A 27407-nucleotide genomic window follows, 5' to 3' on the forward strand; every position below is an offset into this window, starting at 1 on the left:
GTGCTTGGCCCAGGGATCTCAGACTATGCTCTCCTTCTCCTGGTGCTGGGTCACACATGGCTAGGCTTGTGGGCCTGGTAGTGCCAAGCACCGAGACCTTCTAATTGTGCCCCCTCCCCTGCCGCCCCCTGCAGGATGTGTGCGCCAACTCATCATCCAAGGGAAAGAGGTTATCTTCAAAGATTTTGACCTGCAAGCCCACGGAGTCTCCAACTGCCCCACCTGCCAAGACCAACCATGTCAGGTAGCCTTCTGCGCATAATTGGGGGGGGGGAGGGAGCAGCTATCCTGGTGACCTCAAAGACGGTGCCCACAGGACATCCAAGAAATAGATACAGGTGGAGACTTAAGAGAGGAATGTGGGAGACAAGTCAAAAAGCATAGCAATTGAAGTATCGAAGCGGGCAAGAGACAATGGGTAAATGATCCCTTTTTTATTGTTGGTTTGACTTGCTTTTCCTTCTACCCCTCTCTATTTAAAATATAGCAATTAAAGTATAAAGCAGGCAAGAGACTATGGATGGATGATTCCTATTCTCGGTTGCTGTTTTGAATTGTATTTTTTTTAAATCTCTCCCTCTCTATTTTTTTTCTCTCTTTCTCTTTTTGCAGGCAGGTGACACGATTAGAAGTTAGACAGAAAAGAAAGAAAAGGCTTTTTAAAGTAGGGCGATATGATTAAAAGCTAGAGTAAGAGATTAAAAAAGGGACACAGTGGCTCAGTGGCTGCTGAGCTTGTCAATCAGAAAGGTCGGCAGTTCGGCGGTTCGAATCCCTAGCACCACATAACAGAGTGAGCTCCTGTTACTTGTCCCAGCTTCTGCCAACCTAGCAGTTCAAAAGCATGTAAAAATGCAAGTAGAAAAATAGGAACCACTTTTGGTGGGAAGGTAACAGCGTTTAGTCATGCTGGCCACATGACCACGGAGACGTCTTTGGACAGCGTTGGCTCTTTGGCTTAGAAACGGAGATGAGCACCGCCCCCTAGAGTCGGAAACGACTAGCAGATACGTGCAAGGGGAACCAGAGATAGAAATAAAGGGAATATTAGTGTATTACATTTTTGATTTGATAAAATGAAAGTTATAATGAGAAGTACAATTGAATAATGATAGATGGTCATCTAATACAGATGTGTATTGTTGTGGGAATTTTATAAGTTGTTGAATACAATAATAATGTTTCATCTGATCCGTTTCGTTTGTGCTGGGATGTATGGTGCCCAGGTGCCACACTGTTCACGCATTGATTTGTTTTTTTTTTTTTTTTAAATGGTGCCCACAGGGTGCCCGGAGCAATTGTGAGTCAGGGACTTTAACTGCATCACTGCCTTCCCTCCCTCCCTTCTATCTGGCTAGAACGGAGGAGTCTGCAGAGACTTGGAGAGCAGCAGCTACGTATGTGAGTGTCCCCAGGGGTACGCTGGCAGCAACTGCGAGCACCCTCAGGCCCTGCGCTGCCATCCAGGTAAGACCCCTGCCCACCCCTCGATTCTCTCCTCTATGTAACCTCATGTGCCAGGAACTGGGGCATTTGCCCCGGAGCAGAGCTGGGACTTTGCCAAGCCTGAACGCCTTTGAGCGGAACTTCTGCCTGCCTTTCTCCCCACAGAGGCCTGTGGGCGTGACGCCACCTGCGTGAACCAAGCCTCCGGGGAGGGCTACACCTGCCGTTGCCTCTTGGGCCGACACGGGAAGAAGTGCATGGCGGGTGAGTGAGGCACAGGCTCAGCCCTGCTGACGAGGAAGCCTACAGAGGCCCAGGTGACCCCCTGCCCTTCTCCTTCCGCAGGCCTCACGGTGACCACCCCCCTCTTCCCGGGTGGGGACGCTTTCATCTCCTACCCGACCCTCACCAGAAACCCCTACGAGCTGCGGCTGGAGATCGAAATCAAGCCGCTCTCCCCCAACGGCCTCGTCCTGTTCAACGGGGGCGACGGAACCCCCGTGGCTGATTTCGTCTCGCTCAACATGGCCAATGGGCACTTGGAGTTCCGCTACGAGCTGGGCTCAGGTAGGATCTCCGCTGCCGCCTGTTCCCCTCCCTCTTTGGCCGCCTTCAGCCCCTCTGGATTTGCCAAGCTGGTCTTTCTTCGCAGGTACTGCTGTGCTCCGGAGCCACAAGCCCCTGGCCCTGGAGCAGTGGCACAAGGTGGCAGCCGAGCGCCTGAACAAAGACGGCACCCTGCAGGTGGACGAGGAGCGGCCCGTCAAGAGGTCATCTCCCGGGAAGAGCCAGGGCCTCAACCTGCGCACTTCTCTCTACCTTGGAGGGGTGGAGGACACAATTAAGCTCCCCGCAGCCGCCAACATCTCCAGCCACTTCCATGGGTGCATTGGAGAGGTGGGCCATTAGCGGGCAGGGAAGCACCCGCCTCTTTGCTCAGCCAGTCAAGGTGGCAGCATCCATCTCTTCCCCTCCTTCCTGGAAACCCCAGAAACAGGAAAGGCATGCCTTGCAAGCAGAGGTTTGCACCCGCCAAGCATGCTCCTCTTATGAGTAGCATGGGATGCTATTTCTGGTTCTCCCCTTCCAGGTTTCGGTCAACGGGAAGAAGGTGGACATTTCCTACAGCTTCCTGGAGAGTCGCAGCATCGCGCAGTGCATTGACAGCTCCCCTTGCGACCGTAGGCCTTGCCAGCACGGCGGCCAGTGCTTGATCACGGGAGAGTACGAGTTCCAGTGCCTGTGTCCGGACGGCTTCACGGGTGAGGCAGAAGGCCAGCGGGAAGCTCTCGGTGGGGTATCCACCCACCTGCCTCTGCTCCATCTGGTGCTCACTGGAACCTCTCTCTGCCCGCAGGGGAACGCTGCGAGGTGCCCGAGGCCCACTGTCAGCTCCATCATCCCTGCCTTAATGGGGGCGTCTGCAAAGGCACCGCCTGTCTCTGCCGCCAGGGCTTCTCAGGGCTGTACTGTGAACACGGTGAGCATCAGGGGCAAGGACATCCCAAGTGTGAAGCGGCTGCTTTAACCAGCTCTGAGGGTCTCTGCTGACCCAGCATGGCTTTGGGAGGGAGAGGAGGTTCCGTAGGACCCTGCTTGATGTGAGCCTCTCCCTTCGTCCTGTAGACGAACTGCAGCATCAGCTGAAAGCCCAATGGCCGGAAGGCAGCGGAGGAAATGGTAAGCCTGGCCCTCTTTGGACCCCTCCCCTCTCTGGTTTTCTTATCTGTTGCTGGTTCAGCTGGCTCAGATCAGGGGTGGTATTCACTTACCTTCCCTACCGGTTCGCAAATGTTAGTGCTCATGCTTTTGGCTAAAAAAAGTGCCTAAATGGGATGCCATAGAGCTTGGGTGGATGGGCGGGGCCATCCACGATTTTCAGGCGGACCGATGTGAACCGGCAGAATACCGCCTCTGACTCAATTGCTCTTTTTCCCTCTGACAGACGCTCCTGGACAGTACGGGGCCTATTTCTGCAATGGGGGCTACGTGGCCCTGCCGAGACATGCTTTCCCCAGGAGGTGAGAATGTATGTGGCTGAACACGGTATGTGTTAGGGTGCTGCCCACGCCCTCCCAGTCTTGAAGGGCACTGCGGTTGGTGCTGGGAAAAGACCCCTCTGAAGTGACTGGGCCCCACTTCTAGAGACACCAGAGGCCTGCAGATGATCAAGGGAGGGACATCGTAGTCCATGGTAGAGAAAGGGAGGGTTCAGTGGGGTGGGGAGGTGAAGCCATTGCAGAAAATCAACCCTGTATTTGGATGGTCTGCTGGGCAATTTCGGGCAAACGGGAGAAACAGTAGGTTAGCAAAATGGGACATTTCTCCCTATAGCGGGATGGGGGGAATTGGTGTTTCTAATTGGGGGTCACCTTTCTCGCAGCCTTCCTGAGTCACCGGAGACCATCGAGTTGGAAGTGCGCACCACCTCTGCAAACGGGCTGCTCTTCTGGCAGGGGGTGGTGAGTGGCAAAGAGATGGCGGGCACGGGAGGGACTGGGGGCAAAGGGCAGTCCGTCGGCCCCATGGCGAGTGGCCTTGGGAAGGTAGTTCGAGTGAGGCCAGGGGGGTTGGGGTGAGCTCCTCGCTTAAAAGCAGCCCAGTGGCGACAGGCCCTCCCCTGGACAACCGATGAGGTCTCGACCCCCCTCAGTGCTGGCCAGAACATCTGGACTGTGTTCAGCCATCCTGAAAGGAGGGGTTTAGTGGGAGGGAAGGGCCTCTGCCTTCACTTGCTGAGCTGAGAAACCGCAACCGGGCGCTTGGCTGTCTCTCGCATGAGTTGCATGGCGGTGGCTGCAGATGCTGCTCCCCAGTTGCATGGCCTTGCTGAAACGTGCGTGTGGCTTCTGCTTGTCCCTTTGTCTTTCCAGGCCACGGGAGAGCCGGGTTCCCTGCAGCATGTTGCTATCCAGGTATTGTACAGCTTGCATGGTTGGGCTGGTGGAGCTCTGAACAGGTGCTCAAAGCATGCGAGGGGAGCAGTGCATGGGAGTGGCTCCCCAGTGTGGCCAGGAGGCGGTTGTAGGGTTGCAGGAGAAGGCTGAGATGGTGTCATCACACTGCCCTCTCTCTTACATGCACACATACAGGAGGAAGGGGAACCAGGCAAAGGGAAGGACTTCATCAGCCTCGGGCTAAAGGACGGGCACCTGCTGTTCAGGTGAGTCAGGCCGCACTGCCGGCTGGGCTCCCCCCGCCCCTGCTAGGGCAATCTGGCTGGTGGGCTGCCTTTCCAGACTGACCAACATGTCTTCCAGTTACCAACTGGGAAGTGGAGAGGCCAACATCCGCTCTGAAGACCCCGTGGATGACGGAGAGTGGCATCGAGTGACGGCTGTCCGGTGAGAAGAGATGGCTGGTTGGGGTTTCGGAGAGTGAGTTTTCGATCAGCAGTGCGGACCCCCTGCCCTTCTGACATAAAACCCCTGATTTTTTTCTTTTTGGTAGGGAAGGGAAAAGAGGCTCCCTTCAGGTGGATGGAGAGGAGGCAGTGACTGGAGAATCTTCTGGCAGGAACGTCATGGTCAACACCAAAGGCCGGATCTATATAGGTGAGTGGTTGGGGTCCTGGAAAGCAGTCCGGATGTCTTCTGGATTGTGCAATTCCAAAAGAGCTGGCCTGTTCTACCTTCTGACACCTTTTTCTGCCCCGGAGGGTGCTATTTTATGCAGATGTCAGCTACTTATACAGGGAGGTATTGGCTCAGTGGCTAAGACTCTGAGCTTGTCGATCAGAAAGGTCAGCAGTTCGGTGGTTCAAATCCCTAGCCCCGCATAACAGATTGAGCTCCCGTTACTTGTCTTACCTTCTGCCAACCTAACAATTCAAAAGCAAGTGAAACTGCAAGTAGAAAAATAGGAACCACTTTTGGTGGGAAGGGAACAGCATTTTGTGTACCTTCAGCGTTTAGTCATGCTGGCCACATGACCACGGAGATGTCTTCAGACAGCGCTGGCTCTTTAGCTTTGAAACGGAGATGAGCCCCCTAGAGGCAGGAACGACTAGCACATACATGCGAGAGGAACCTTTACCTTTACAGCTTCTTTATGTCCACTGCTCTGTGGCTGCAGGAGGGTCATTTGGAGATCTTTTCCCATCAAGCCTCTTCAGGGGTCACAGGAGGCCCATTTGAAAGTGGCACCAACCTCCTCACTTGCTGTCCAGAGAGAACTGCCAAGGGGTTCAATATCCCAGGCTAATAGGACTGAGCGAAAGAGTGGGTCTTCTGGGTTGCCCTTCCCCCCTCACTTCCCCCCCACCCCCACCCCCGACTTCCTTGAGACTGGACGATCACTTCCTTTGCTGAGAGCATTGTCTTTCTCTGTTCAGGAGGCGCCCCTGACATCCAGATGCTCACGGCTGGGAAATATGCCTCAGGAATCACAGGCTGCCTCAAAAATGTGGTACTGGTCAATGCCCGGCCAGGCCAGGAGCCCCGTCAGCCAGTAGACCTGCAACATCAAGCGGAAATGGCCCTGAACATTCAGGAGTGCCCCTCATAGGGGAGGCCCACCCACCCACCTTCCATCCTCCTGCTCTTCGTTGCCATCGCCGGGCCAAAGGAGAGACATCTACGCTGATTATCATTATTTTATTATTATTATTATTACAATTTTTTTTAAAAGGAAGAAACACACAAATGGTGCTTTTGCTGCTGCCAAAAAAAGAGGAAAGGGGGAGGGAGTTGGCTGATGGTCTCCTCATCCTGGGACGGCAGGAAAGGAGCCACGCGCCTTCTTGAAGGACCAGGGAGCCCTGCCACGCTGTGCCGGAAGCTGCCAAAGGAGGCCCGAACCAGGCCGGCTTCCCAGAGTTCGGCAAGTGAGCTGAGCGCCCCGACGGCTACTCTGCTGGGCCGGCTGGCTGTGACTGACCAAAGATCCTGCCCCTCGCTCTCCCTGGGGCAGTGAAAGGATCCTGGGAAGGTGGTCTCGGCACATCCCCGTGCCCAGCAAATGCCATGTAGGAGACGGATCCTTTTGAAGTCCCATCTCTGCCTCATTGCCCTGCACAGTTGCAGTGCTTCTGAGAGGTGCCCACCCACCCAACTTCGCCCTATGCCTGTGGGTCCTCTAGGGCCAGCTGCTTTCACCCCTGGATCATGCCTAGGAGTCCTGGTCTCGCTCCGTGGATGGAGCAACCCTGCTGCACCCTGGGAGGTGTCTTTCCCACCGCCTTTGGGTTGCTTCAGTGCCTTATTGAGGAGGGGGGCATCTCCTAACAGATGCACAGGCTATCTCCCAGCCCAATCTCCTCTCACCCACTCTCCGTTGCCTGCTGAGTGTTATTTCTCACAGCAAATCTTCTGGAAATGAGGCTGTTTCTTGGGGGGCAGAGAGCAGAGGGGCCCCACAAGTCAGAAAGTCCTGTCCCTGCTATGGGTCAGTCAGAACCAGAAGGTTTTTTTTTTACCGCTTTCCAAGGACAAAAGGAGCTTTGCCTAACTAGCCAGGTCCAAAGAAACTTCCATTGCTCGGACAGGAGATTGCTGACCGCTGGCATTGCTGACTGCCGGCATCCTTGTCCTCTCCTGCCAGCCGGGCCCCCCACGCACTGGGGCCGGCAAACTGCTTTTGCCTTGGGGGGATGCCTGGTTCTACTTCAGCCAGGGCGCCCCACACTTCTCATGTTGGCCTGGCTGCCCTGGGCATTTTGGGGCAGCCCCTCTTGTGTCCAGGATCGGAGCGGCCAGCCTGCAGACTCTCTCTCTGCTTCTTCTACCATCCTTCCCTTGACTGTTCTTGTACTTCTTTTTCTTAATAAATGGTGCTGAACCCCACGATCGAGATTGTTTTTTTTCTATTGCAGAGGAGTGTGTGATTGTGGTATTTCAGTGAGAGAGATGAAACATTGTTCCAGAACCAGAACCAATCCCTACGTCCAGCAATCTGATTTGAGTTTCTTTTCTAAAAAAACATCATGCCCTCCCAATTTCAACTAGGGGCATCCAGGTACATACTGTTCCGACCCAGGCTTCTTTAGAAAGCAAGAAGCAAAGTCTTGGTCTCGACAAAACCCCTTTTTATTTACACGACTATGAAGTCCTTTCATTCACAGTCAACAAGGCAAGGCTTAGTAAAACAATCTTTCAGAGGAATGTTTATCCACACGAACCTTATCTCGCTTGGAGAGCTGCCAGATAACTGGTTTCTAAACACAGGGCAAGGCAACACTTGGCACAGAGTCTCTTATAATCACAAGCAGAACTTCCCACTCTTGAAATGACCGAAGGAACGAATTGTTTCCTGCAAAAGCCCACTCCCTTTTGTTTCCTCTGGGAGGGGTCAATCACCTCCAAGACGTGGCTTTACTCTTAAGTCGACCCCGCTTTCTTAGTTGTTCTTGTCTTCTGGTGCATGCACACACTGGGAACAGGCTCCAGCTGTTCTGCCTCACTGCTGTCTAGCTCCCTCTCTGCCTCCAACGCAGAGCCCTCGTCTGAGCTTTCCTCAGCCCCCAGGACTGGCCCATGTTCCTCCCCAAAGTCCTCACTGTCTGACTCTTCCGGGGCAAGGAGGATGCAGCTTGCCTGGTTCTCCTGTTTGAGCAGGGAGGGTTGGACTAGAAGAGACCTCCAAGGTCCCTTTCTCTTCTCTCTCTTCTTTCTTCTCTTCTGTCATCTCTCTTCTTTCTTCTCTCTTCTTTCTTCCATCTCTTTTCTGTCATCTCAATCCTCTTCCATCTCTCTTCTTTTCTTTCTCCTTTTCTCTCTTCTTTCTTGTCATCTCTTCTTTCTTCCCTTCTTTCTCTCTTTTCTCCTTTCTTCTGTCATCTCTTTTTTCTCTCTCCTTTCTTTGCTTGTCGCCCCTCTTCTATCATCTATCTCCTCTTTCTTTTCTTCTTTCTCTCTTCTTTACATTCTCTCCTTTCTCCTCTTGTCATCTTTCTTCTGTCATCTTTCCTCTTCTTTCTTCTCTTCTTTCTCCTATTTTCTCTCTTCTTGTCATCTCTTTTGTCAACTGTCTCTTCTTTCTCCTCTTTCTGTCATCCCTAGTCTGTCGTTTCTCTCCTTTTCTTTCTCTCTTCTCTTTCTTCTCTTGTTATCTCTCTTCCTTCTTTCTTCCCTTCTCTTTTCTTCTTTCTCTCTTCTTTCTGTCTTTTCTCCTCCTCTTTCTTCTCTTCTGTCATCTTTCTCCTCTTCTTTCTCTTCTCCTTTCTTTCTCTCTCCTCCTCTCGCCAAGTTTTGCTTCTCTCAGGCTACGAGAACGCGCCTGGCTGTCAAGAAGTGTCTGGCGCTCAGCTGGCCGACCCCTGCACAGCCACGCTTCCGGACCAGAGCTCTTCCGGTGTGAGCCCAGGGGTTACTGGGAGTTGTAGTCTTGCGCTGGTGTAGAGGGCCTTCTAATGTATATCCCCTTCCCAGGTCGTGGTCATTGCGGTTCTTTGCCACAATGGCGTTGTGGACGCGCGTTAGCATGACAAATAAACACGTGGATTGAGGGTCCGCGGAGAAACGGAGATCTGTGGAGGGGTGGGACGTTGAAAGCAGCACCAGCCGCGCCCAAGAACAAGAGCGCAGCCATTTTAAAAGGGTCAAAAGTGCCTCGTATTTTTATTTATTTAGTTTGTCACTCATGTATAAGATAACAGAAATAAGAATAAACATGAATAAGAAATTAGGAAATGGGTACAAATAAATGGAAATTTCCCCACATTTAGGTGTAGGGCGTTTTGTTATGGTTTTTTTAAAAAACTTGGTGATCATACAAAAAACCTCAAAAGAGACAAAGCTGAAGGGAGGAGCAATGCATTGTGGGGAGGTTTCGCCTCAGAAGTGCGCATGCTCCGCTCGTCTAACGGCTTTCTCAAAACTTTTCCCTTCATCTTCGCCGCACGGGAAGGAGGCGGGGCCTTTTCGAAAGGGCGCTGCCCTATTGGAAGTCGCGGGCCACGCCCCTCCAAGCCCCCCCTCTCTCCTTTCCCCCCCTCGCCCCCAGGCTTGGTGTCCGCCGTTGGCGTGACGTCAGAGCCGAGACGCTGTGGTAGAGCGAGCCGCCCCGCGCCCGCCCCCAGGAGGCGTGGCCCGAAGGCCGCCAAGGTCCTTGGGACCGCTTCCGCTTCCGGGGGTCGCCCGGTCTCTCTTTCCTCTTCCGGAATCGCCCCTCCGGAGGCCCTGTTCCCGCTCGGGCCGGTCCCGGGATGGCTCCGCGGCTGCAGCTGGAGAAGGCGGCCTGGCGCTGGACGGAAACGGTGCCTCCCGAAGCCGTGACGCAGGAGCACATAGAGGCGGCCTACCGGATTGGCCTGGAGCCCTGCCAGCGGGGCGCCTGCAGGTGAGGCGACGCCCAGGTGGGCGCGGCCTTCTGTTGCTCGGCTTCTAGTCCCGAGTTAAGGAGCCTGGGCAAAGCCTGGAGCCTCTCCCCCGCTTAATGGAAAAGGGTTACGACAGGTGCCATCTTCTGGGCGTCACCCAGGGAGGAGCCCAACGCAGGAATCGAAATCCTGCCAAGGGGGTGGCGGTGCCCCATGGGTTACCATGCTAGGCGTGCCCCTCTCCCTATCGGTATAATTGGATCCTTTAGGGGCCTTCCCTTTTTTTAGTTGGATGGTGGCAAATCAGTTTTTTTCCTTCCCCTGGGAGCACCCTGTGGTGCCCTTTCCCTTCTGCTGCTTCTCACAGCTCTGAGTTTGGCTTGCCTTAAAAAAAAAGAATAGAATAAAATAGGGAATAGAAAGGGAATTCTTTATTGGCCAAGTGTGATTGGACACACAAGGAATTTGTCTTTGGTGCCTATGATCTCAGCGTACATAAAAGGACAAGATACATTCGTCAAGAATCATAAGATACAACACTTAATGATAGTCATAGGGTACAAATAAAAAGAGATCAATAGATCTGAAGGCTTCCTGCTTTCTGCAGAAATTCCCTTGTGGGGGGAGGTTAACTGGGGTTGTTTGGGTCTCTTGCAGTCCAGAGCCTAATGTTTATTTTTTATTCCAATCAATATATATATATTTATTAAAGAATTTAATAGTTTTTACAAATATTTCCCCTTCCCTCCCTCCACCCCAACCCTACGCCTCCTCCAACCCTCCCTCGCCCCAAACTCCCAGAGCAAAATGCAGGGTATAAACATTTAACAATCATACACTAACATAAGTTAACTAACTATAGCATCCTACCTCCTCTTGTACTTTAACTCTCCTTTTATTAAACTAACTTTAGATAAATTGTAACGTTCCTTGTTCATTCATAAGCTCATTGGAATTTCTTAATCCGATATTTATTTTGAATGTAGTCAATCCGTCTTCTCCATTCCCGCTTGTATTTCTCATCTGAATAACCCTTCAAATTTTTATATTTTTTATACATATCACCGCGTGAATAGTGTGGCATCCTACATTTCAGTACACATAAACATAATCTTATTTACTCCTAAGTGTTACTTTTCATTTCCATTATTTCATCTTATTTATACACGTCTTTTGTTTTCACCCTTCATTTCTAAACCTTCGTTCTCTCCTTTTGTATATCTTAACTATTATTATTCCCCTCTATTTAGTATCCCAATTTTAACTCCCCCTCCCCACCTTTCCTATCGCTATAATATTCAAAGACCTGCTTTTCACCTATTTGGTTAATTATATTTCCTTAATTAAATCAGAATTTCATTATTCCATTATTCAATAGCTCCGTAAACAGTTTTAGTACCAAACACAATCATTTATACATTTAAAGTAGTTCTACTCATTCTTTTCAATTCTTCAATCCATATAATTCTACTATTAAATTATTAAAACACAAGTTTGTTTGTGTGTGTGTGTGTGTATACACACGCACAAACAAACAATACACACACACACATATATAATGTATGTATGTATTTATGATATATATATACATCATACATACATACAATATTATATGTGTGTGTGTGTGTATTGTTTGTGCGTGTGTATACACACACACACACACACAAACAAACAAAACCAGCATATATATATATATGCTGGTTTTGTTGTATTCGGGTCTTTTCCTGTGTTTTGTTGTATTCGGGTCTTTTCCCAGCCACTCTCAATCCTACATGGGAAAAGACCCGAATACAATAAAACCAGCATACCTACACCCGTGAAAATCTACAAAAACAAATATATATTTGTGTGTGTGTGTGTATTTTGTGTTACAACCCCTGGTATGCCTAAAATATAAATATATATATTTGTTTTCGTATACTAATTTGTATATATTTGTTTATATATATGATATGATATGATATAATATATATGTTGCATTTGTGCTGATAAATAATGCAACACAAATGTAACAAGGCAACATAAAAAAAATGGCTTTCTGCCTGAATGGCTCCTAGGGTGAGCCGATAGACAGAAAAGGGAAGCAGTATGCTATCGGCTCACCCTACGAGCCATCCAGGCAGAAAGGCATTTTTTTTTAATGTTGCCCTTAATTTATTTATCAGCACAAATGCAATGTGTGTGTGTGTATACATACATACATACATACATACATACATACACACACACACACTCACACACACACACATATACACATATAATCTATATAATATATAGTGTTTCTAGGCAGGGCAGTGGTGCAGCTTCCTTTTAAAAAAAAATTAAATACAAATAATCCCAATTGTATCGCACCTTCATTGGCATCCTACAAAATGCTGCCCAGGTGGGTTCAAGGTCCTACATTGTTCATTCACCCGGTTAGAAGCCAAGGTGGCATCGTGTCTGATGCTAATTAAGTTTTGTCAACCATGGAAGAGGGTTCCCCCCCCTCCCCTTTATGGGTTAGCATAGCTGTAATACGTTATTTTACGATTATTTGCCCGTTGGGTGGGAAAGAGCCTGATTGCTTTTACTTTACTAATTAAATATTTTCCTTGGTAAATAGCTTTGCACAATCGATTAGCAGCTGCAGGGGATGCATAAGGAACTGTCTTTAATGAATGATAAATTACCTTAGCACAGTTATTGTTTACAAGGACACCTGCTTTTTGCTAGCTGTAGGAGCTAATGACAAGCTTTGTTTGCTTCCATTATCTGATCCCTCAATTATTGTCCTTGCTGTCAAAACAAAAAAAACCACATAAAAGGAAGCCTGGTTTACATCCCTGCCTTTCAGCTTTTGTATTTTGCTAATTTCAGGGTATGTGGGAGTAGGAGTATTTTTATCTCTTTTCAGACACTAGTTGTTATATTATTTTCATTGGTGCTTTATTGTTTTTTTTATTATTATTATTGGTGCTTATGCCTTGACAGAAAAGACAGCCACAATAAGGATCTTGCAAAATAATACGGTTGAATTAAGGAGGGCAGTAATTGCAAGATGGCCTCCACTCTGGAAGATTTAATTTTTTAGTTTAGACGTTCTTCCTAACATTTTATAAATCCTCCCCAAGTCCACTAAAGTGGGCATCTATATTGATAGATAACGATGATAATTTTCAAAGGCAGCCCCAGAATTTCCTCCTGCCTCCTTGGATGTGTATTTTTTAGCTACCAAGGCTGAGAGTGGAGCCTCTGTTTTTCCCTTCAGAGGATTAAGGAGAATATATATGCAGTGGGGACGTGGTGGCTCAAAGGCTAAGATCCGATCAGAAAGGTCGGCATATTGGCAGTTCAAATCCCTAGCGCCGCATAACAGAGTGAGCTCTCGTGACTTGTCCCAGCTTCTGCCAACCTAGCAGTTCGAAAGCATGTTTAAAAAAATGCCAGTAGAAAAATGGGGACCACCTTTGGTGGGAAGGTAACAGGGTTCTGTGCACCTTCGGCGTTGAGTCATGCCGACCACATCATTAAGGAGACATCTTCGGGCAGCGCTGGCTCTTTATTAATTATTTATTTATTTATTTATTTATTTATTTATTTTACCGTGCTTCTATACCGCCCCCTCTCCCAAAAGGGACTCGGGGCGGTGTACAGTCCATGTAAAAATATATCAAGATACAATAAGTAGAATTGAATATGTACAGTTAGAATGGAGGAGGTTAAAATAGAGTTAAAAGAACTGTACAGAGCCAGTATATATAAATATAATTTTAAACCCTAAAACACACACAAATTAAATTAAAAACAATACCCCTAAAATAACCCCATTAATAGTACATTTGCCAGGAGGAACAGTTGTAATTATGCCAGGCCCGCTAGTCGGAACAGGTGAGTCTTCAATTTTTGCCGGAAGGAGCGGAGGTCAGTAGTGGTTCTGATGTCGGGGGGGAGGTCATTCCAGAGGGTTGGGCCCATCACAAGAGAAGGCCCTACTCCTTGGTGTCGCCCGCTGGCATTGCCTAGCTTTGAAACAGAGATGAGCATCGCCCCCTAGAATCGGGAATGACTAGCACATATGTGCGAGGGGAACCTTCGCCAATATCAAAATATAATGCAGTAAGGGACCAGCAAGAGCTGTCTCCATCGGAGAAAGAGGGAGCTAGTGCAGATTGATCCTGATTTAAGGAAAGCTGAAACATCTAGCCTGTTGAAAAGGCTTCCTTTGCAAGAAGTGTTTGTGCAAATAACAGCGTGGCTATCCCCAAGGACATCCCTCGAAGCTCTCTTCAGAATCCTCCATCCCCAGCTGTGAGGGGCCTCGCTTTCTTGTCCTCCCAGAAATCAAGAGATTTTAGAACCAGGAGGGGGAATGCTAGCAAACAAGGCAACCTGAACCGTTCGTGGGAAAAATGGCGACGGGCCCGGAGACTGCAGCTAGTCCAGAACGCGGCCGCGCGGGTTGCCATGGGGAGCTCTAGATACTCCCATGTAACACCTCTCCTGCGCGAGCTGCACTGGCTACCTGTGGTTTTTCGGGTGCGTTTCAAGGTCCTGATTACCATCTTTAAAGCGCTCCATGGCACAGGACCTAGTTACTTGCGGGATCGCATCCTCCCACATACATCCCTGCGGCCAATCCGCTCTCACAGGGAGGGGCTTCTCCTGGTGCCGTCCACTAGGCAATGCCAGCGGGCGACGCCAAGGAGTAGGGCCTTCTCTGTGATGGGCCCAACCCTCTGGAATGACCTCCCCCCCGATATCAGAACCACCACAGACTTCCGCTCCTTCCGACAAAAATTGAAGACTCACCTGTTTCGATTAGCTGGCCTGGCATAATTATAATTGTGACAACTGTTACCTCCTGGAAACATATTCTTACCTCGTTATTTATAGGGTACGGTTTTAAATTTAATTGATTTTAGGGTTTTTAGAACCAGATTTATATTCTTCCGTACAGTTCTTTTTAAATTTTTAACCTCCTCCTTATGTGTACTTATATCTGTATTTATATTTGTATTTGATACTTATTGTTTGTTGTGTGGACTGTACACCACCCCGAGTCCTTTTCGGGAGAGGGGGCGGTCTAGAAATTCGAAGAAAATAAAATAAATAAAAAATAAATAACCCGACCGGCGGCTTTGCTTCTTACAGGAGAAACTGCAGAGGGAATCCCAACTGCCTAGTGGGGATTGGAGAGCACATTTGGCTGGGGGAGATCGATGAAAACACCTTTCACAACATCGACGATCCCAACTTTGAGAGGCGAAAAAAGGTAACGTCTATGGTTTTCTGTTTCGATCGAGAAGTGTTGCTCTTTCCCCATTGCAGCCTCATCACTTTTGCACTTGGTGCTTACGTCTGCCGCCCCAAATTGCTGAGGCTGAAATTGCCTCCCTTCCCAAGATCTTACAGAAGTCGGTTGGCTGTGAAGTATCCTAGTTGGGCCTGGGAGGCAATTTGGTATCACAGGGAGGGAGCCTCTGGGATTGGAGGGGACACAAAACGTCATTCAACTGGGTCTTTTCTTATGTATCTTCGAAGCCGCGAAATTGTGAGTCTGGTTTCTCTTGTGACGGGAAGCCATTTCTGAGCCGGTGCAAGTTAATAGAATCCTTTATTGGCCAAGTGTGGTTGGACACCCAAGGAATTTGTCTTTGGTGCATATGCTCTCCGTGTACATAAAGAAAAATAGAATACATTCATCAAGAATCCTAAGACACAACACTCAATGATAGTCCCAGGTTACTAATAAGCAATCAAATCGTACTAGGAAACAAATAAAACAATATAAATTTTAAAGATACAAGCAACATAGTTATAGTCATAAGTGGGAAGAGATAAGTACTAGGAAAAAAGAGAAGAAGAATAGTAATACAGTTAGTAGGTAATATGACAGTGTTGTGGGAATTAGTTGCTTAGCAGAGTGATGGCATTCGAGGGAAAACTGTCCTTGTGTTTAGTTGTTCTGGTGTGCAGTGCCCTAGAGCGTCGTTTTGAGGGTAGGAGTTGAAACAGCCCTCATTTTGACTCGTGCGGTATACAGGTCCTCAATGGAAGGCAGGTTGGTAGCCATGGTTTTTTCTGCAGTTCTGATTATCCATTGAAGTCCGGGTCTGTCTTGTTGGGTTGCGGAGCCAAACCAGACAGTTACGGAGGTGCACATGACAGATTCAAATTCCTCTGTAGAACAAAATCAGCAGCTCTTTGGGCAGTCTGAGCTTCCTGAGTTAGGGCAGAAAGAACATTCTTTGCTGTGCTTTTTTGACCACATTTTTGATGTTAGGTGTCCATTTTAAGTCTTGAAATATGATAGAACCTAGAAACGTGAAGGTCTCTACTGCCGATACTGCGTTGTCTAGCATTGTAAGAAGCGGAATTGTTTTTGTTTTTTCAAACGTATTTGGGGAATGTTTTTCTGCTTTTGTTGTGTTAAAAAAAGCTGAGCATGTTAAGGACAGCAAGATAGAAAAGCATTTCAAAGTGGAACTTGTCCTGTGCTTAGATACGGATGAATGGAGCCATTGAATTGCGGCTGCAAAACCAAAGTAATTTTTTAACAATGCAGCGAGGTTCTCTCAAACGCTTAGGGCCTCTGGGCGCCAGCTCTCCTTTCTGCAGGAAGCAACTCCACTATTGTTGAAGGAGAAGAACACACTAGCTTTCTCTTTAGCCCTGCTAAAAATTGCCTATCCTTGAACTCCTCTGCTTTTTTGGCTGGCCTCACCTCTCATGATCTCTGTTTCGCTTCTCCTTCCCCAAATGCAGAATGCATTTGTAGGCCTCACCAACCTGGGGGCCACGTGCTACGTCAACACTTTCCTACAGATGTGGTTCCTAAATCTGGAGCTCCGGCAGGCGCTGTATCTGTGTCCGGTTGCCCGCCCTGAATGTGTCACCGCGGCGAAGAAAGGTATTTCGGTGGCATCCTTGCTCTTGTTAGAAGCAGGCGGTCCTAAGATTCACCTGATTTGAACCCCAAATGGTTGGCCAGGTCTAGATATCGTCATTGTCCCCCTAATTTGTATAGATACCATGTTTTCCCAAGAGTAAGACCTACATTAATTTTTGCTCCAGAAGATGCATTGCGGCTTATTTTCCAGTTGGGTCTTGTTTTTTGGAAAATATGGTACTAAAATGCATCTGTTTAACTGACTATCTTAACTGGGTCTTATTTTTGGGGGTAGGGCTTATATTACGAGCATCCTGGAAAATCATGCAAGGGTTTATTTTCCAGTTGGGTCTTATTTTTGGGGAAATGCGGTACTAAAATGCTTCTGTCTAGCTGACTATCTTAACTGGGTCTTATTTTGGGGAAAATATGGACTAAAATGCATCTGTCTAGCTGACTATCTTAACTGGGTCTTATTTTGGGGGTAGGGCTTATATTATGAACATCCTGGAAAATCATGCAAGGGTTTATTTTCCAGTTGGGTCTTATTTTGGGGAAAATATGGACTAAAATGCATCTGTCTAGCTGACTATCTTAACTAGGTCTTGTTTTTGGGGTAGGGCTTATATTACGAACATCCTGGAAAATCATGCAAGGGCTTATTTCCCAGTTGGGTCTTATTTTGGGGGAAATACAGTACTAAAATGCTTCTGTCTAGCTGACTATCTTAACTGGGTCTTATTTTGGGGAAAATATGGACTAAAACGCTTCTGTCTAACTCCAGGACCATTTATGGGATAGGGCAGTGTAGCATAGCATAGAAAAAATGGAATGGAATGGAAGAGAATGAAATGGAATGGAATGAGAATGGAGAGAGAATGGAATAGAGAGAGAATGGAATGGAATATGGAATGGAATGCAACGGAATAGAGAGAGAATGGAATGGAATATGGAATGGAATGGAATAGAGAGAGAATGGAATGGAATGAAAGAGAATAGAATGGAATGGAATATGGAATGGAATAGAGAGAGAATGGAATGAAAATGAGAATGGAGAGAATGGAATATGGAATGGAATAGAGAATGAAATGGAATGGAATATGGGATGGAATAGTGAGAGAATGGAATGGAATAGAGAGAGTGGAATGGAATATGGAATGGAATGCATTGGAATAGAGATGGAATGGAATGGAATATGGAATGGAATAGAGAGAGAATGGAATGGAATATGGAATGGAATAGAAGAGAATGAAATGGAATGGAATATGGAATGGAATAGAGAGAGAATGGAATAGAGAGAGAATGGAATGGAATAGAGAATGGTATGGAATATGGAATGGAATGGAATAGAGAGAGAATGGAATGGAATAGAGAATGGTATGGAATATGGAATGGAATGGAATAGAGAGAGAATGGAATGGAATATGGAATGGAATAGAGAGAGAATGGAATATGGAATGGAATAGAGAGAGAATGGAATGGAATAGAGAATGGAATGGAATATGGAATGGAATGGAATTTAGAATAGAATAGAATTCTTTATTGGCCAAGTGTGGTTGGACACACAAGGAATTTGTCTCTGGTGCATATATTCTCATAAAGATACATTCGTCAAGAATCATAAGCTACAACAGTTAATGACAGTCGCCTGTATCAATCGTAAGGATACAAGCAACAAAGTTACAGTCCTGCAGTCATAAGTGAGAGGAGATGGGTGATAGGAACGATGAGAAGATTAATAGTAGTGCAGACTTAATAAATAGCTTAGTCACTTCACAAATTCTGCCTGAAGAGATTGTTCCCATTTCACAGAAGTGTTTGGCTCGTTGCTCTCAGTTAAACGAGGGGCAAACGAATTCCTTCGCAGGTCCCAAGTCTGCATCCTGGTGTTTTAATCAAACCTTTTGATCCCTTGACAGATTACGAACCTCAGACCATTTGCGAGCACCTCCAGTACTTATTCGCCTTGCTCCAAAACAGCAAAAGGCGATACATTGACCCATCGGGGTTTGTGAAAGCACTTGGCTTGGACACAGGTCAGCAACAGGTAAGGTTCGAGGCATCCCAGTCAGCTTCTCCCTCTTTCGCCTTCTCGTCTCTCAGAACGACACATTTAAGAGAGCCGTTGCCACACTGAGAAAAACCAGGAATCCTTTTGATGGCAGAAAAATAAAAAGCCCTCCTCACTTGGGCCTGGGCTACTCAGCTGAAAAGTCCCGGTGGAAGGGTTGCCTCTTTCGGAAGATTTTCTGACAATAGCTTACTTCAATGATGGCGAACCTTTTGTGGCTCACATGCCAAAAGCAGGGGGAGCGCAGGGGGGGTCATGCATGGGCATGCCACACCCATAATGCTATATGCAGCGCTCCCCCCATTTTTGGTGTGGTTTTTTTGCCCTCCCCAGGCTCCAGAGGCTTTGTAGGAGCCTGGGGAGGGCAAAAACAGCTTCCCCTGCCCTCCCGGAGGAACTCCAGAGGCTTCAGGAGCTTCCCTGAAGCATCCGGAAAACCGGCCCTATGGGCAAACCAGAAGTTTGGGAACGGACTTCTGGTTTGCTCGTAGGGCCAGTTTTAGCCCTCCGGAAGCTTCCTGAAGGCTCCAGAGGGCTATAACCGGCCCTATGAGCAAATCAGAAGTACGTTCCCGAACTTCTGGTGTGCCCATAGGGCCGATTTTTTGAGCTCCAGAGGCTTCAAGCCTCCGGAGGGCGAAAAATGGCCTCAAAAGAAGGCCTACGTCAGCTGGCCAGCATGCACATGCCAAAAAAGCCAACACAGTTCTAGACTGCATAAACAGAGGGATAGAATCAAGATCTCGGGAAGTGTTAATACCACTTTATAAGGCCTTGGTAAGGCCACACTTGGGATACTGCATTCAGTTCTGGTCGCCACGATGTAGAAAAGATGTGGAGACTCTAGAAAGAGTCCAGAGAAGAGCAACAAAGATGATTAGGGGACTGGAGACTAAAACATATGAAGAACGGTTGCAGGAACTGGGTATGTCTAGCTTAAGAGAAAGAAGGACTAGGGGAGACATGATAGCAGTGTTCCAATATCCCAGGGGTTGCCACAGAGAAGAGGGAGTCAAAATATTCTCCAAGGCACCTGAGGGTAGAACAAGAAGCAATGGGTGGAAACTAATCAAGGAGAGAAGCAACTTAGAACTGAGGAGAAACTTCCTGACAGTTAGAACAATTAATCAGTGGAACAGAAGTTGCCTCCAGAAGTTGTGAATGCCCCAACACTGGAAGTCTTTAAGAAGATGTTGGATCGCCACTTGCCTGAAGCGGTGCAGGGTTTCCTGCCTAAGCAGGGGGTTGGACTAGAAGACCTCCAAGGTCCCTTTCCAACTCTGCTATTCTATTCTATTCTGTTCTGGGTAGCCCTGCCTTGTTTCCTTGAACTCACATCCTGTCTATTCCACTGTTCTTCTAGGATGCCCAGGAGTTTTCCAAGCTGTTCATGTCCCTCCTGGAGGACACCCTGTCTTCTCAGAAAAACCCGGACGTGCGCGACATCGTCCAGAAGCAGTTTTGTGGAGAATACGCCTACGTTACAGTGTAAGGCTTTTCCTTACTGCTTCTCGCTTCCTTCTTCCTTCTTTGGGCTACGGGGCTTTCGGGGGCTCACGGCCGTCTCTTGCTTTGCTCTCTCTCTCCAGTTGCAACCAGTGTGGCCGAGAGTCCAAACTAATCTCCAAGTTTTACGAGCTTGAGTTAAACATCCAGGGCCACAAGCAGCTGTCAGACTGCATCACGGAGTTCCTGAAGGTACCTGTCCGCGAGGGGGAAGAAGGGCCAAACACAGCAGCGCCGGCTTTGGGAGCAGCCTAGGGGACCCGGAGGGGGTCTTGCTTGCCCCTGAGCTTGGTTGGGGAGAGTTGATGACCTTGGGGGTCCCGCTGCCAGTCAGGTCGGGGTGCCTCTGCAGCCAGCTTTGGTCTTTTCTTCCCCTGGCAGGAGGAGAAGCTGGAAGGGGACAATCGCTACTTCTGCGAGTCCTGCCAGAGCAAACAGAACGCCACCCGGAGGATACGCCTGCTCAGCCTTCCTTGCACCCTCAACCTCCAGCTCATGCGCTTCGTGTTTGATAGGTGAGCTGCCTCCTGCGCTCGCCCGAAGCCTTCGCTTCGCGGCGGGATTCCATTTCCATCAGAAAGTGGGCCGCCTGGCGAGGCTGGAATCGAACTGGCTGGGCATGAAGTATCTTCAGAACAAGACACACATGCACACACACGGCAGCTCAGCTTTCGTTTGTCCCGCTGACTTACTGTGTCCTGCCTTTCTTTGGGCAACTAAAAGCGATCTATTTAGAATTTAGAATAACAAGAGTTGGAAGGGACCCTTGGAGGTCTTCTAGGCCAACTCCCTGCTCCTGTTACTACAAAGAGGGTGAGAGAGGGAGAGGGAGGGAGGGAGAAAGGGAGAAAGAGACAGAAACAGAAGGGCGGGGGGAGAGAGAAAGAGGGGGGGAGAGAGACACAGAGGGAGAGACAGGAGAGGAAGAGGGGGGAGGGAGAGAGAGGGAAGAGAGACACGGAGAGGGAGAATAGGGAGGGAGGGAGAGAGAAAGGAGGGCAAGAGAGAGACAGAGGGAGAGACAGGAGGGGGAGAGGGGGGAGGGAGAGAAAGGGGGAAGAGAGACACAGAGGGAGAAACAGGAGAGGGGGAGGGGGAGAAAGAGGGAAGAGAGACACAGAGGGAGGGAGAGGAGAAGAAGTGGGGGGAGGGGGAGGGAGGGGGGGAAGAGAGAAGACACGGAGAGGGAGAAGAGGAGAGGGATAGAAAGAGAGGGAAGAGAGACACAGGGAGAGACGGAGAGGGGAGGGAGGGAGAGAGAAAGAGGGGAAGAGAGACGGGAGGGAGGGGGAGGGAAGGAGAGAAAGAGGGAGAAGAGAGACACGGAGAGGAGGGGGGAGGGGGAGAGAAAGGGGCAAGAGGCACGGAGAGAGGAGAGAGAGGGGGGAGGGAGGGAGAGAAGGGGAAGAGAGATACAGAGGGATAGACAGAGGAGAAGGAAAGGGGGGGAGAGAGAAAGAAAGGGAAGAGAGACACAAAGGGAGAGACAGGAGAGGGAGAAAGAGAGAAAGAGATAGAGGGAGAGACAGGAGACGGAGGGGGGGAGGGAAGGAGAGAGAAAAAGAGGAGGGAGAGGGAGAGACAGAGAGAGGGAGAGAGAGAGATCGGTTTAATGCCAACTGTCCAGTTGGGGAATCCAGAAAAAAGAAACTCCTGGGATGTTATTTTTTCCAAGAGTATAAACTTAAATAAGTCCACCTTGGCACAGAAGAAGCAAAACCGGCTCTGGGCTTCCCTGCACAAACGTGTGCATAGTTCATTCTCCCTTTCCCCATAGGGCCACCCGGAGTCCATTAACGTCCACCAAATCACTACTGTTTGTTTTGTTATGGGAACCAGGCGCCCACTCTGGGACAATTGCTCTGGGTTTTTTTTGGGGGGGAGCACAAGAACCCACCATGCTTGGCAGGCCATTCCCCCCACCTTTGCATTCCAATACACACACACACACACACACACATATACACACCCATTCCTTGTCAAGCTGCAAGCGAAGAGGAATAACGGTCAACGTTGACATGAAGTGCCCCAAGTGACCCAGATGCTTCTGCGCCTGAGGGGCACCGACACCAGGGAGTCTCCAGGTTCCCAATTCAGCCCCCTGTACTCTTGATGTGGAAAAGGACACTGTGCTGTTGCTCTTGTGACCCGGCAGGGGCCAGCAGAGCTGGCAGCAGACTTGGACAGTGAGAAGTTTGGGGAGGAACCTGGGCCAGTCCTGGAGGCTGGGGAAGGCTCTGATGAGGGCTCTGTGTCGGAGGCAGAGAGAGGGCCAGAGCCGTCTGACAGTTATCAGCTGCCTTCAGAGTCTTACATCAGTGAGGCAGAAGAACAGCTGGAGCCTGTTCTCAGTGTGCGCATGCGCAGAGTGGCCAGATGAAGGGAACTGCTAAAGAACAGAGGTCAGCTTGGGAGGAAGGCCACAGGTGGACGATGAATGGCCCCTCCCAGAGGAAATAAAAGAGGAGCAAAAGGGGAGTGGAGTTTGCAGGAGACCATTAGTTCGCTTAATTTGTTCGTGACTCTCCGAGACTCCTTGCCAAGTTTTACAGATACTGGCCTGGCAGCTCTCCAAGCCAGATGAGGTCTGTGACCATAAATCCTCCCTCGAAAGACTTTGCTGGATGTGAATGAATTCACAGTCAATTAATAAAAGGGTTTTTTTGCCCGGACGAGGAGTTGGCTTCAAGCTCTTGGGAAGCCTCGGGTCAGAACAGTTGTCGCTATTACTTTGTGTTGGTACTGCCAGGTGGAAAGGGGTGAACGAGAGCTTTCCTGTGTTAACTAACTAAGTTTGCTATCGTAGGCAAACGGGGCACAAGAAGAAGCTGAACGCTTACATCGAGTTCTCTGAACTGCTGGACCTGGGACCCTTCATGGAAGACAAAGGTAGACAGAGTTGGGGTGGGCACGTTTCCATTCGTTCGGGGTCCTGTTCCCTGCATTGGGGGGGGGGAGGACAGGGCCCTTCTCCCACCTGGAAGCCTAGAATATTATGGGGAGGAGCATTGCTGCCCATGGCTGGCGGGAAAAACAAGGATTGCGGTAGGGGTGGTGGGGGAAGCCTCGCTGTTCCCCAAGCCTTGAGCGCCGCCTTCTGCTGTTTCAGCCAGTGTCTTCGTCTACGAGCTCAGCGCCATCCTCATCCACCGAGGGGTCAGCGCCTACTCGGGCCATTACATCGCCCACGTGAAGGACCCCCAAACCGGGGAGTGGTACCGATTTAACGACGAAGAGATCGAGAAGATGGAAAGCAAGAAGCTGCAGCTGGGAGCGGAGGAGGACTTGGGTAAATGGAGTCACTTCTTGGATCAAATACGGAGGGGGTGTCCACAGCTCAGCATGTAGGTTGGCGCCAGGCCCCTTCTACTTGGCTCGCTACAACTTGGCCTTGGCCGAGATTGTCTCTGGTTGTGGGGGGGTGGGGTGGAGGGAGAGAAGCGGGGCAGGAGAACAAAGGTCCACAGCATTTGCCTTCTTCCTCTCCCCCCTTCCCCCTTTCCCCTCCTCCAGAACCTTCTAAATCTCAGTCTCGGAAGCCCAAGTGCGGGAAGGGGATTTACCGCTCCCGGAATGCCTACATGTTGGTGTATCGGTTGCAGTCGCGGGAGAAGTCCCTGGCTGTTGAACTCCCAGGTGAGGCTTCCCGCATGTCTCCACTCTCGGCCCTTTCCTCCCAACCCGCCCGTCAATGACACGTTGGTGCGTCAGGACAGCCGAACACGCTCCCGTCCCAGATGCACACGAGGGTTAGAAACTGCCGCACTTTGGTTGCCTGGTTGAAAATTCAGAATTGTGATGTGCTGGGGGGGGGGGGGGGATTGGAAGAAGCCTTCTTCTGCCAGCCCCTCCCTGAGTGGAAGGAAGGGCTTGGGGGAGGCTTCCTCCCTTAGTGCTGCCTTTGAGTAGCTGGGGTGGAGGCTCCTTGGGCCAGGGACGAGGAGGAGGAGACCTCTTGTGTCTGTGTGTAGAGGCTCCTTGGGCAAGGGACGAGGAGGAGGAGACCTCTTGTGTCTGTGTGTAGAAGCTCCCTCGACAGGGAGGAGGAAGAGGCCTCTTCGGTGTGTGCGTGTGTGTGTGTGTGTCTCCCTGGGCCAGGGAGGAGGAGGTCTTTGGGCGTGGCTGCCGCCTCCTGCTGCCATCCCTCTCCTCGGCTTCTCCCCGCCTTAGCTTTCCTGCAGGAGCTGGTGGATGAGGACAACAGCAGGTTTGAGGAGTGGTGCCACGAAATGGCCGAGATGCGGAAGCAGAGCGTGGCGCGGGGCAAGGTCAAGCACGAAGAGGTGAAGGAGCTCTACCAGAAGTTGCCTGCCAAAGCTGGTCTGTAAGACCTTCCAATTACGTGTCTCTTCTTTGTAGGGCGGCTCTGGGCCAAGGCAGAAGGGCAGGGGAGGGGGCGGCTCTGGCCTTCCCCCCAGGGTTGGAAAGCTTCCTACATACGACGCTAGGTACAGTCCCCCCCCCTTTCCATCTCCCAAGAGAGCCAACCATAGCATGGCCTACTCTCTGAGTTGGGGTGGGCGGGGCGTCCATATTTACTCAGCAGGAATGCCTTAGGACAAGGGTCTCCAACCTTGGCAACTTTTAAGACTTTTGGACTTCAACTCCCAGAATTCCTCAGCCAGCAAAGCTTCAACTCTGGGAGTTGAAGTCAAGATTGAAAGTTGCCAGAGGAATTCTGGGAGTTGAAGTCCACAAATCTGAAAGTTACCAGAGGAATTCTGGGAGTTGAAGTTTCCAGAGGAATTCTGGGAATTGAAGTCCACAAGCCTTAAAAGTTGCCAGAGGAATTCTGGGAGTTGAAGTCCAAAAGTCTGAAAGTTGCCAGAGGAATTCTGGGAGTTGAAGTCCATAAGTCTGAAAGTTACCAGAGGAATTCTGGGAGTTGAAGTCCACAAGCCTTAAAAGTTGCCAGAGGAATTCTGGCAATTGAAGTCCACAAGCCTTAAAAGTTGCCAGAGGTATTCTGGGAATTGAAGTCCACAAGCCTTAAAAGTTGCCAGAGGAATTCTGGGAGTTGAAGTCCACAAGCCTTAAAAGTTGCCAGAGGAATTCTGGGAGTTGAAGTCAACAAGCCTTAAAAGTTGCCAGAGGAATTCTGGGAGTTGAAGTCAACAAGTCTGAAAGTTACCAGAGGAATTCCGGGAGTTGAAGTTTCCAGAGGAATTCTGGGAGTTGAAGTCCACAAGCCTTAAAAGTTGCCAGAGGAATTCTGGCAATTGAAGTCCACAAGCCTTAAAAGTTGCCAGAGGTATTCTGGGAATTGAAGTCCACAAGCCTTAAAAGTTGCCAGAGGAATTCTGGGAGTTGAAGTCCACAAGCCTTAAAAGTTGCCAGAGGAATTCTGGGAGTTGAAGTCAACAAGCCTTAAAAGTTGCCAGAGGAATTCTGGGAGTTGAAGTCAACAAGTCTGAAAGTTACCAGAGGAATTCCGGGAGTTGAAGTTTCCAGAGGAATTCTGGGAGTTGAAGTCCACAAGCCTTAAAAGTTACCAGAGGAATTCTGGGAGTTGAAATTTCCAGAGGAATTCTGGGAGTTGAAGTCCACAAGCCTTAAAAGTTTCCAGAGGAATTCCGGGAGTTGAAGTCCACAAGCCTTAAAAGTTTCCAGAGGAATTCCGGGAGTTGAAGTTTCCAGAGGAATTCTGGGAGTTGAAGTCGACAAGTCTGAAAGTTACCAGAGGAATTCTGGGAGTTGAAGTCCACAAGCCTTAAAAGTTTCCAGAGGAATTCCGGGAGTTGAAGTTTCCAGAGGAATTCTGGGAGTTGAAGTCGACAAGTCTGAAAGTTACCAGAGGAATTCTGGGAGTTGAAGTCCACAAGCCTTAAACGTTGCCAGAGGAATTCTGGGAGTTGAAGTCCACAAGCCTTAAAAGTTGCCAGAGGATTTCTGGGAGTTGAAGTCCACAAGTCTGAAAGTTACCAGAGGAATTCTGGGAGTTGAAGTCCACAAGCCTTAAAAGTTGCCAGAGGAATTCTGGGAGTTGAAGTCCACAAGTCTGAAAGTTACCAGAGGAATTCTGGGAGTTGAAGTCCACAAGCCTTAAAAGTTGCCAGAGGATTTCTGGGAGTTGAAGTCCACAAGCCTTAAAAGTTGCCAGAGGAATTCCGGGAGTTGAAATCCACAAGCCTTAAAAGTTGACAAGGTTGGAGACCCCCTGCCTTTTGATGTCTATTTAAAGGCCCCTCGCTTTGGCGGGCATCATCCGAGCTCGGCCCTTGGTCTTCTGACTTGCTGCCGCCTCCCCCCAATCCCCACAGGGCAGAGGGCAGGAACGGGACAGAAGCTGACCAGCTGTTGCATAGCCGGGAAGGGACGTGGCGGAGGGGTTGATTGGTGGTTTGAAGGGGAGTGGGGAAGATGCACGATCTTAAAACTGTGCGCTGTGGTCGGTGTTGGAGGCGGAGGGAGCCGGGGGTGCTGACGCTCTGGCCCTCTGCGCCCTCCCTCAGGCTGCCCCTACGACTTTGTCTCCCTGGAATGGCTGCAGCAGTGGCTGGACGAATCGACGCCCCCCAAAGCCATCGACAACACGGGCTGTTTGTGCTCCCACGGCAAACTGCACCCAGATAAGATCTCCACCATCAAGCGAGTCTCAGAGGACGTGGCCGACTACTTCTACAAGCGATACGGAGGAGGACCCAGGCTGACAGGTGTGTGTGTGGGAGGTGTGGGGGGGAGCCCTTCCTGGACCAGGCCAGCTTCAACCTGTGCCTCCTCCTCCTCCTCTTCCTCCTCCTTTTCGGTGTGATCCCCTCTGCAAGGAAGGCAAGGAATACCAGGCAGATGGAGCTGCTTATGCGCTTGCAGGGAAGGGGAAGGGAGCCTTCCCGCTCTGCAGGAGGTGCGATCTCTCACACCGTTGCAAAGTTGGCATTGCACCTCTGCTGGTGCGTTGCCACATTTGTCAGTTTCCTCCCTCTCCCCCTCGCACCTTCCCCAGCACGTTTTCGCAGATGCGAGGTGCGACCCGAGGAATCCCCATTGGCAAAAACCGGGCGACTGCCTACGAAAGCTCAGGGAAATCTCCCTTCGCCTTCTTCTCTCTCCTCTCCCCCCCCCCCCCCCCCCGTGCGGGAGCTCTCGGCTGAGTCTCCTCTGCAGGGTGGGCAGTGGGATGGCAAAGGCTCCCCCTTGCTGAATAGCCGAGAAGGGGGGTCCCTGGATGATTGGATGGATGGATGGATGGCTCCCTGCCTGCCTGCCTGCCTGGATGATTAGATGGATGGATGGATGGCTCCCTGCCTACCTGCTGC

At 49.7% G+C, this 27407-nt stretch overlaps 2 protein-coding genes across 14 annotated transcripts in view; both read left to right on the plus strand.

Moving 5' to 3' along the window:
- The window catches only part of HSPG2 (heparan sulfate proteoglycan 2), a 128068-nt gene extending 120839 nt beyond the window's left edge, over nucleotides 1-7229 (plus strand). For 6 of the 8 annotated variants that reach the window (XM_081954564.1, XM_081954567.1, XM_081954569.1 and 3 more), the window contains 15 exons: nucleotides 135-244; nucleotides 1359-1467; nucleotides 1612-1710; nucleotides 1792-2013; nucleotides 2099-2343; nucleotides 2537-2708; nucleotides 2804-2926; nucleotides 3073-3126; nucleotides 3392-3467; nucleotides 3830-3908; nucleotides 4320-4361; nucleotides 4539-4609; nucleotides 4707-4790; nucleotides 4897-5000; nucleotides 5780-7229. In XM_081954564.1, the coding sequence (XP_081810690.1) occupies nucleotides 135-244; nucleotides 1359-1467; nucleotides 1612-1710; nucleotides 1792-2013; nucleotides 2099-2343; nucleotides 2537-2708; nucleotides 2804-2926; nucleotides 3073-3126; nucleotides 3392-3467; nucleotides 3830-3908; nucleotides 4320-4361; nucleotides 4539-4609; nucleotides 4707-4790; nucleotides 4897-5000; nucleotides 5780-5952 (1763 nt within the window). In that variant the 3' untranslated portion in view covers nucleotides 5953-7229. The remainder of the gene's footprint in view (nucleotides 1-134; nucleotides 245-1358; nucleotides 1468-1611; nucleotides 1711-1791; nucleotides 2014-2098; nucleotides 2344-2536; nucleotides 2709-2803; nucleotides 2927-3072; nucleotides 3127-3391; nucleotides 3468-3829; nucleotides 3909-4319; nucleotides 4362-4538; nucleotides 4610-4706; nucleotides 4791-4896; nucleotides 5001-5779) is intronic. The other 2 variants (XM_081954566.1, XM_081954571.1) reach the window with 1 other exon arrangement.
- Nucleotides 7230-9497: 2268 nt separating this feature from the next.
- Nucleotides 9498-27407, plus strand: part of USP48 (ubiquitin specific peptidase 48) — a 36350-nt gene continuing 18440 nt past the window's right edge. For 3 of the 6 annotated variants that reach the window (XR_014175514.1, XM_081954606.1, XM_081954610.1), the window contains exons 1-12: nucleotides 9499-9723; nucleotides 14837-14957; nucleotides 16451-16595; nucleotides 18494-18621; nucleotides 20009-20133; nucleotides 20235-20343; nucleotides 20533-20666; nucleotides 22958-23040; nucleotides 23261-23440; nucleotides 23665-23787; nucleotides 24322-24471; nucleotides 26604-26804. Coding sequence is in view for 5 of the 6 variants with exons in the window: in XM_081954606.1 (XP_081810732.1) it covers nucleotides 9590-9723; nucleotides 14837-14957; nucleotides 16451-16595; nucleotides 18494-18621; nucleotides 20009-20133; nucleotides 20235-20343; nucleotides 20533-20666; nucleotides 22958-23040; nucleotides 23261-23440; nucleotides 23665-23787; nucleotides 24322-24471; nucleotides 26604-26804 (1633 nt within the window). In the remaining variant the exon portion in view is untranslated. Of the gene's footprint in view, nucleotides 9724-14836; nucleotides 14958-16450; nucleotides 16596-18493; nucleotides 18622-20008; nucleotides 20134-20234; nucleotides 20344-20532; nucleotides 20667-22957; nucleotides 23041-23260; nucleotides 23441-23664; nucleotides 23788-24321; nucleotides 24472-26603; nucleotides 26805-27407 lie in introns of all 6 variants that reach the window. The other 3 variants (XM_081954607.1, XM_081954608.1, XM_081954609.1) reach the window with 3 other exon arrangements.

The sequence above is a fragment of the Natrix helvetica genome (assembly GCF_964273705.1).
Source record: "Natrix helvetica genome assembly, chromosome: 5".
NCBI classification, from domain to species: domain Eukaryota; kingdom Metazoa; phylum Chordata; class Lepidosauria; order Squamata; family Natricidae; genus Natrix; species Natrix helvetica.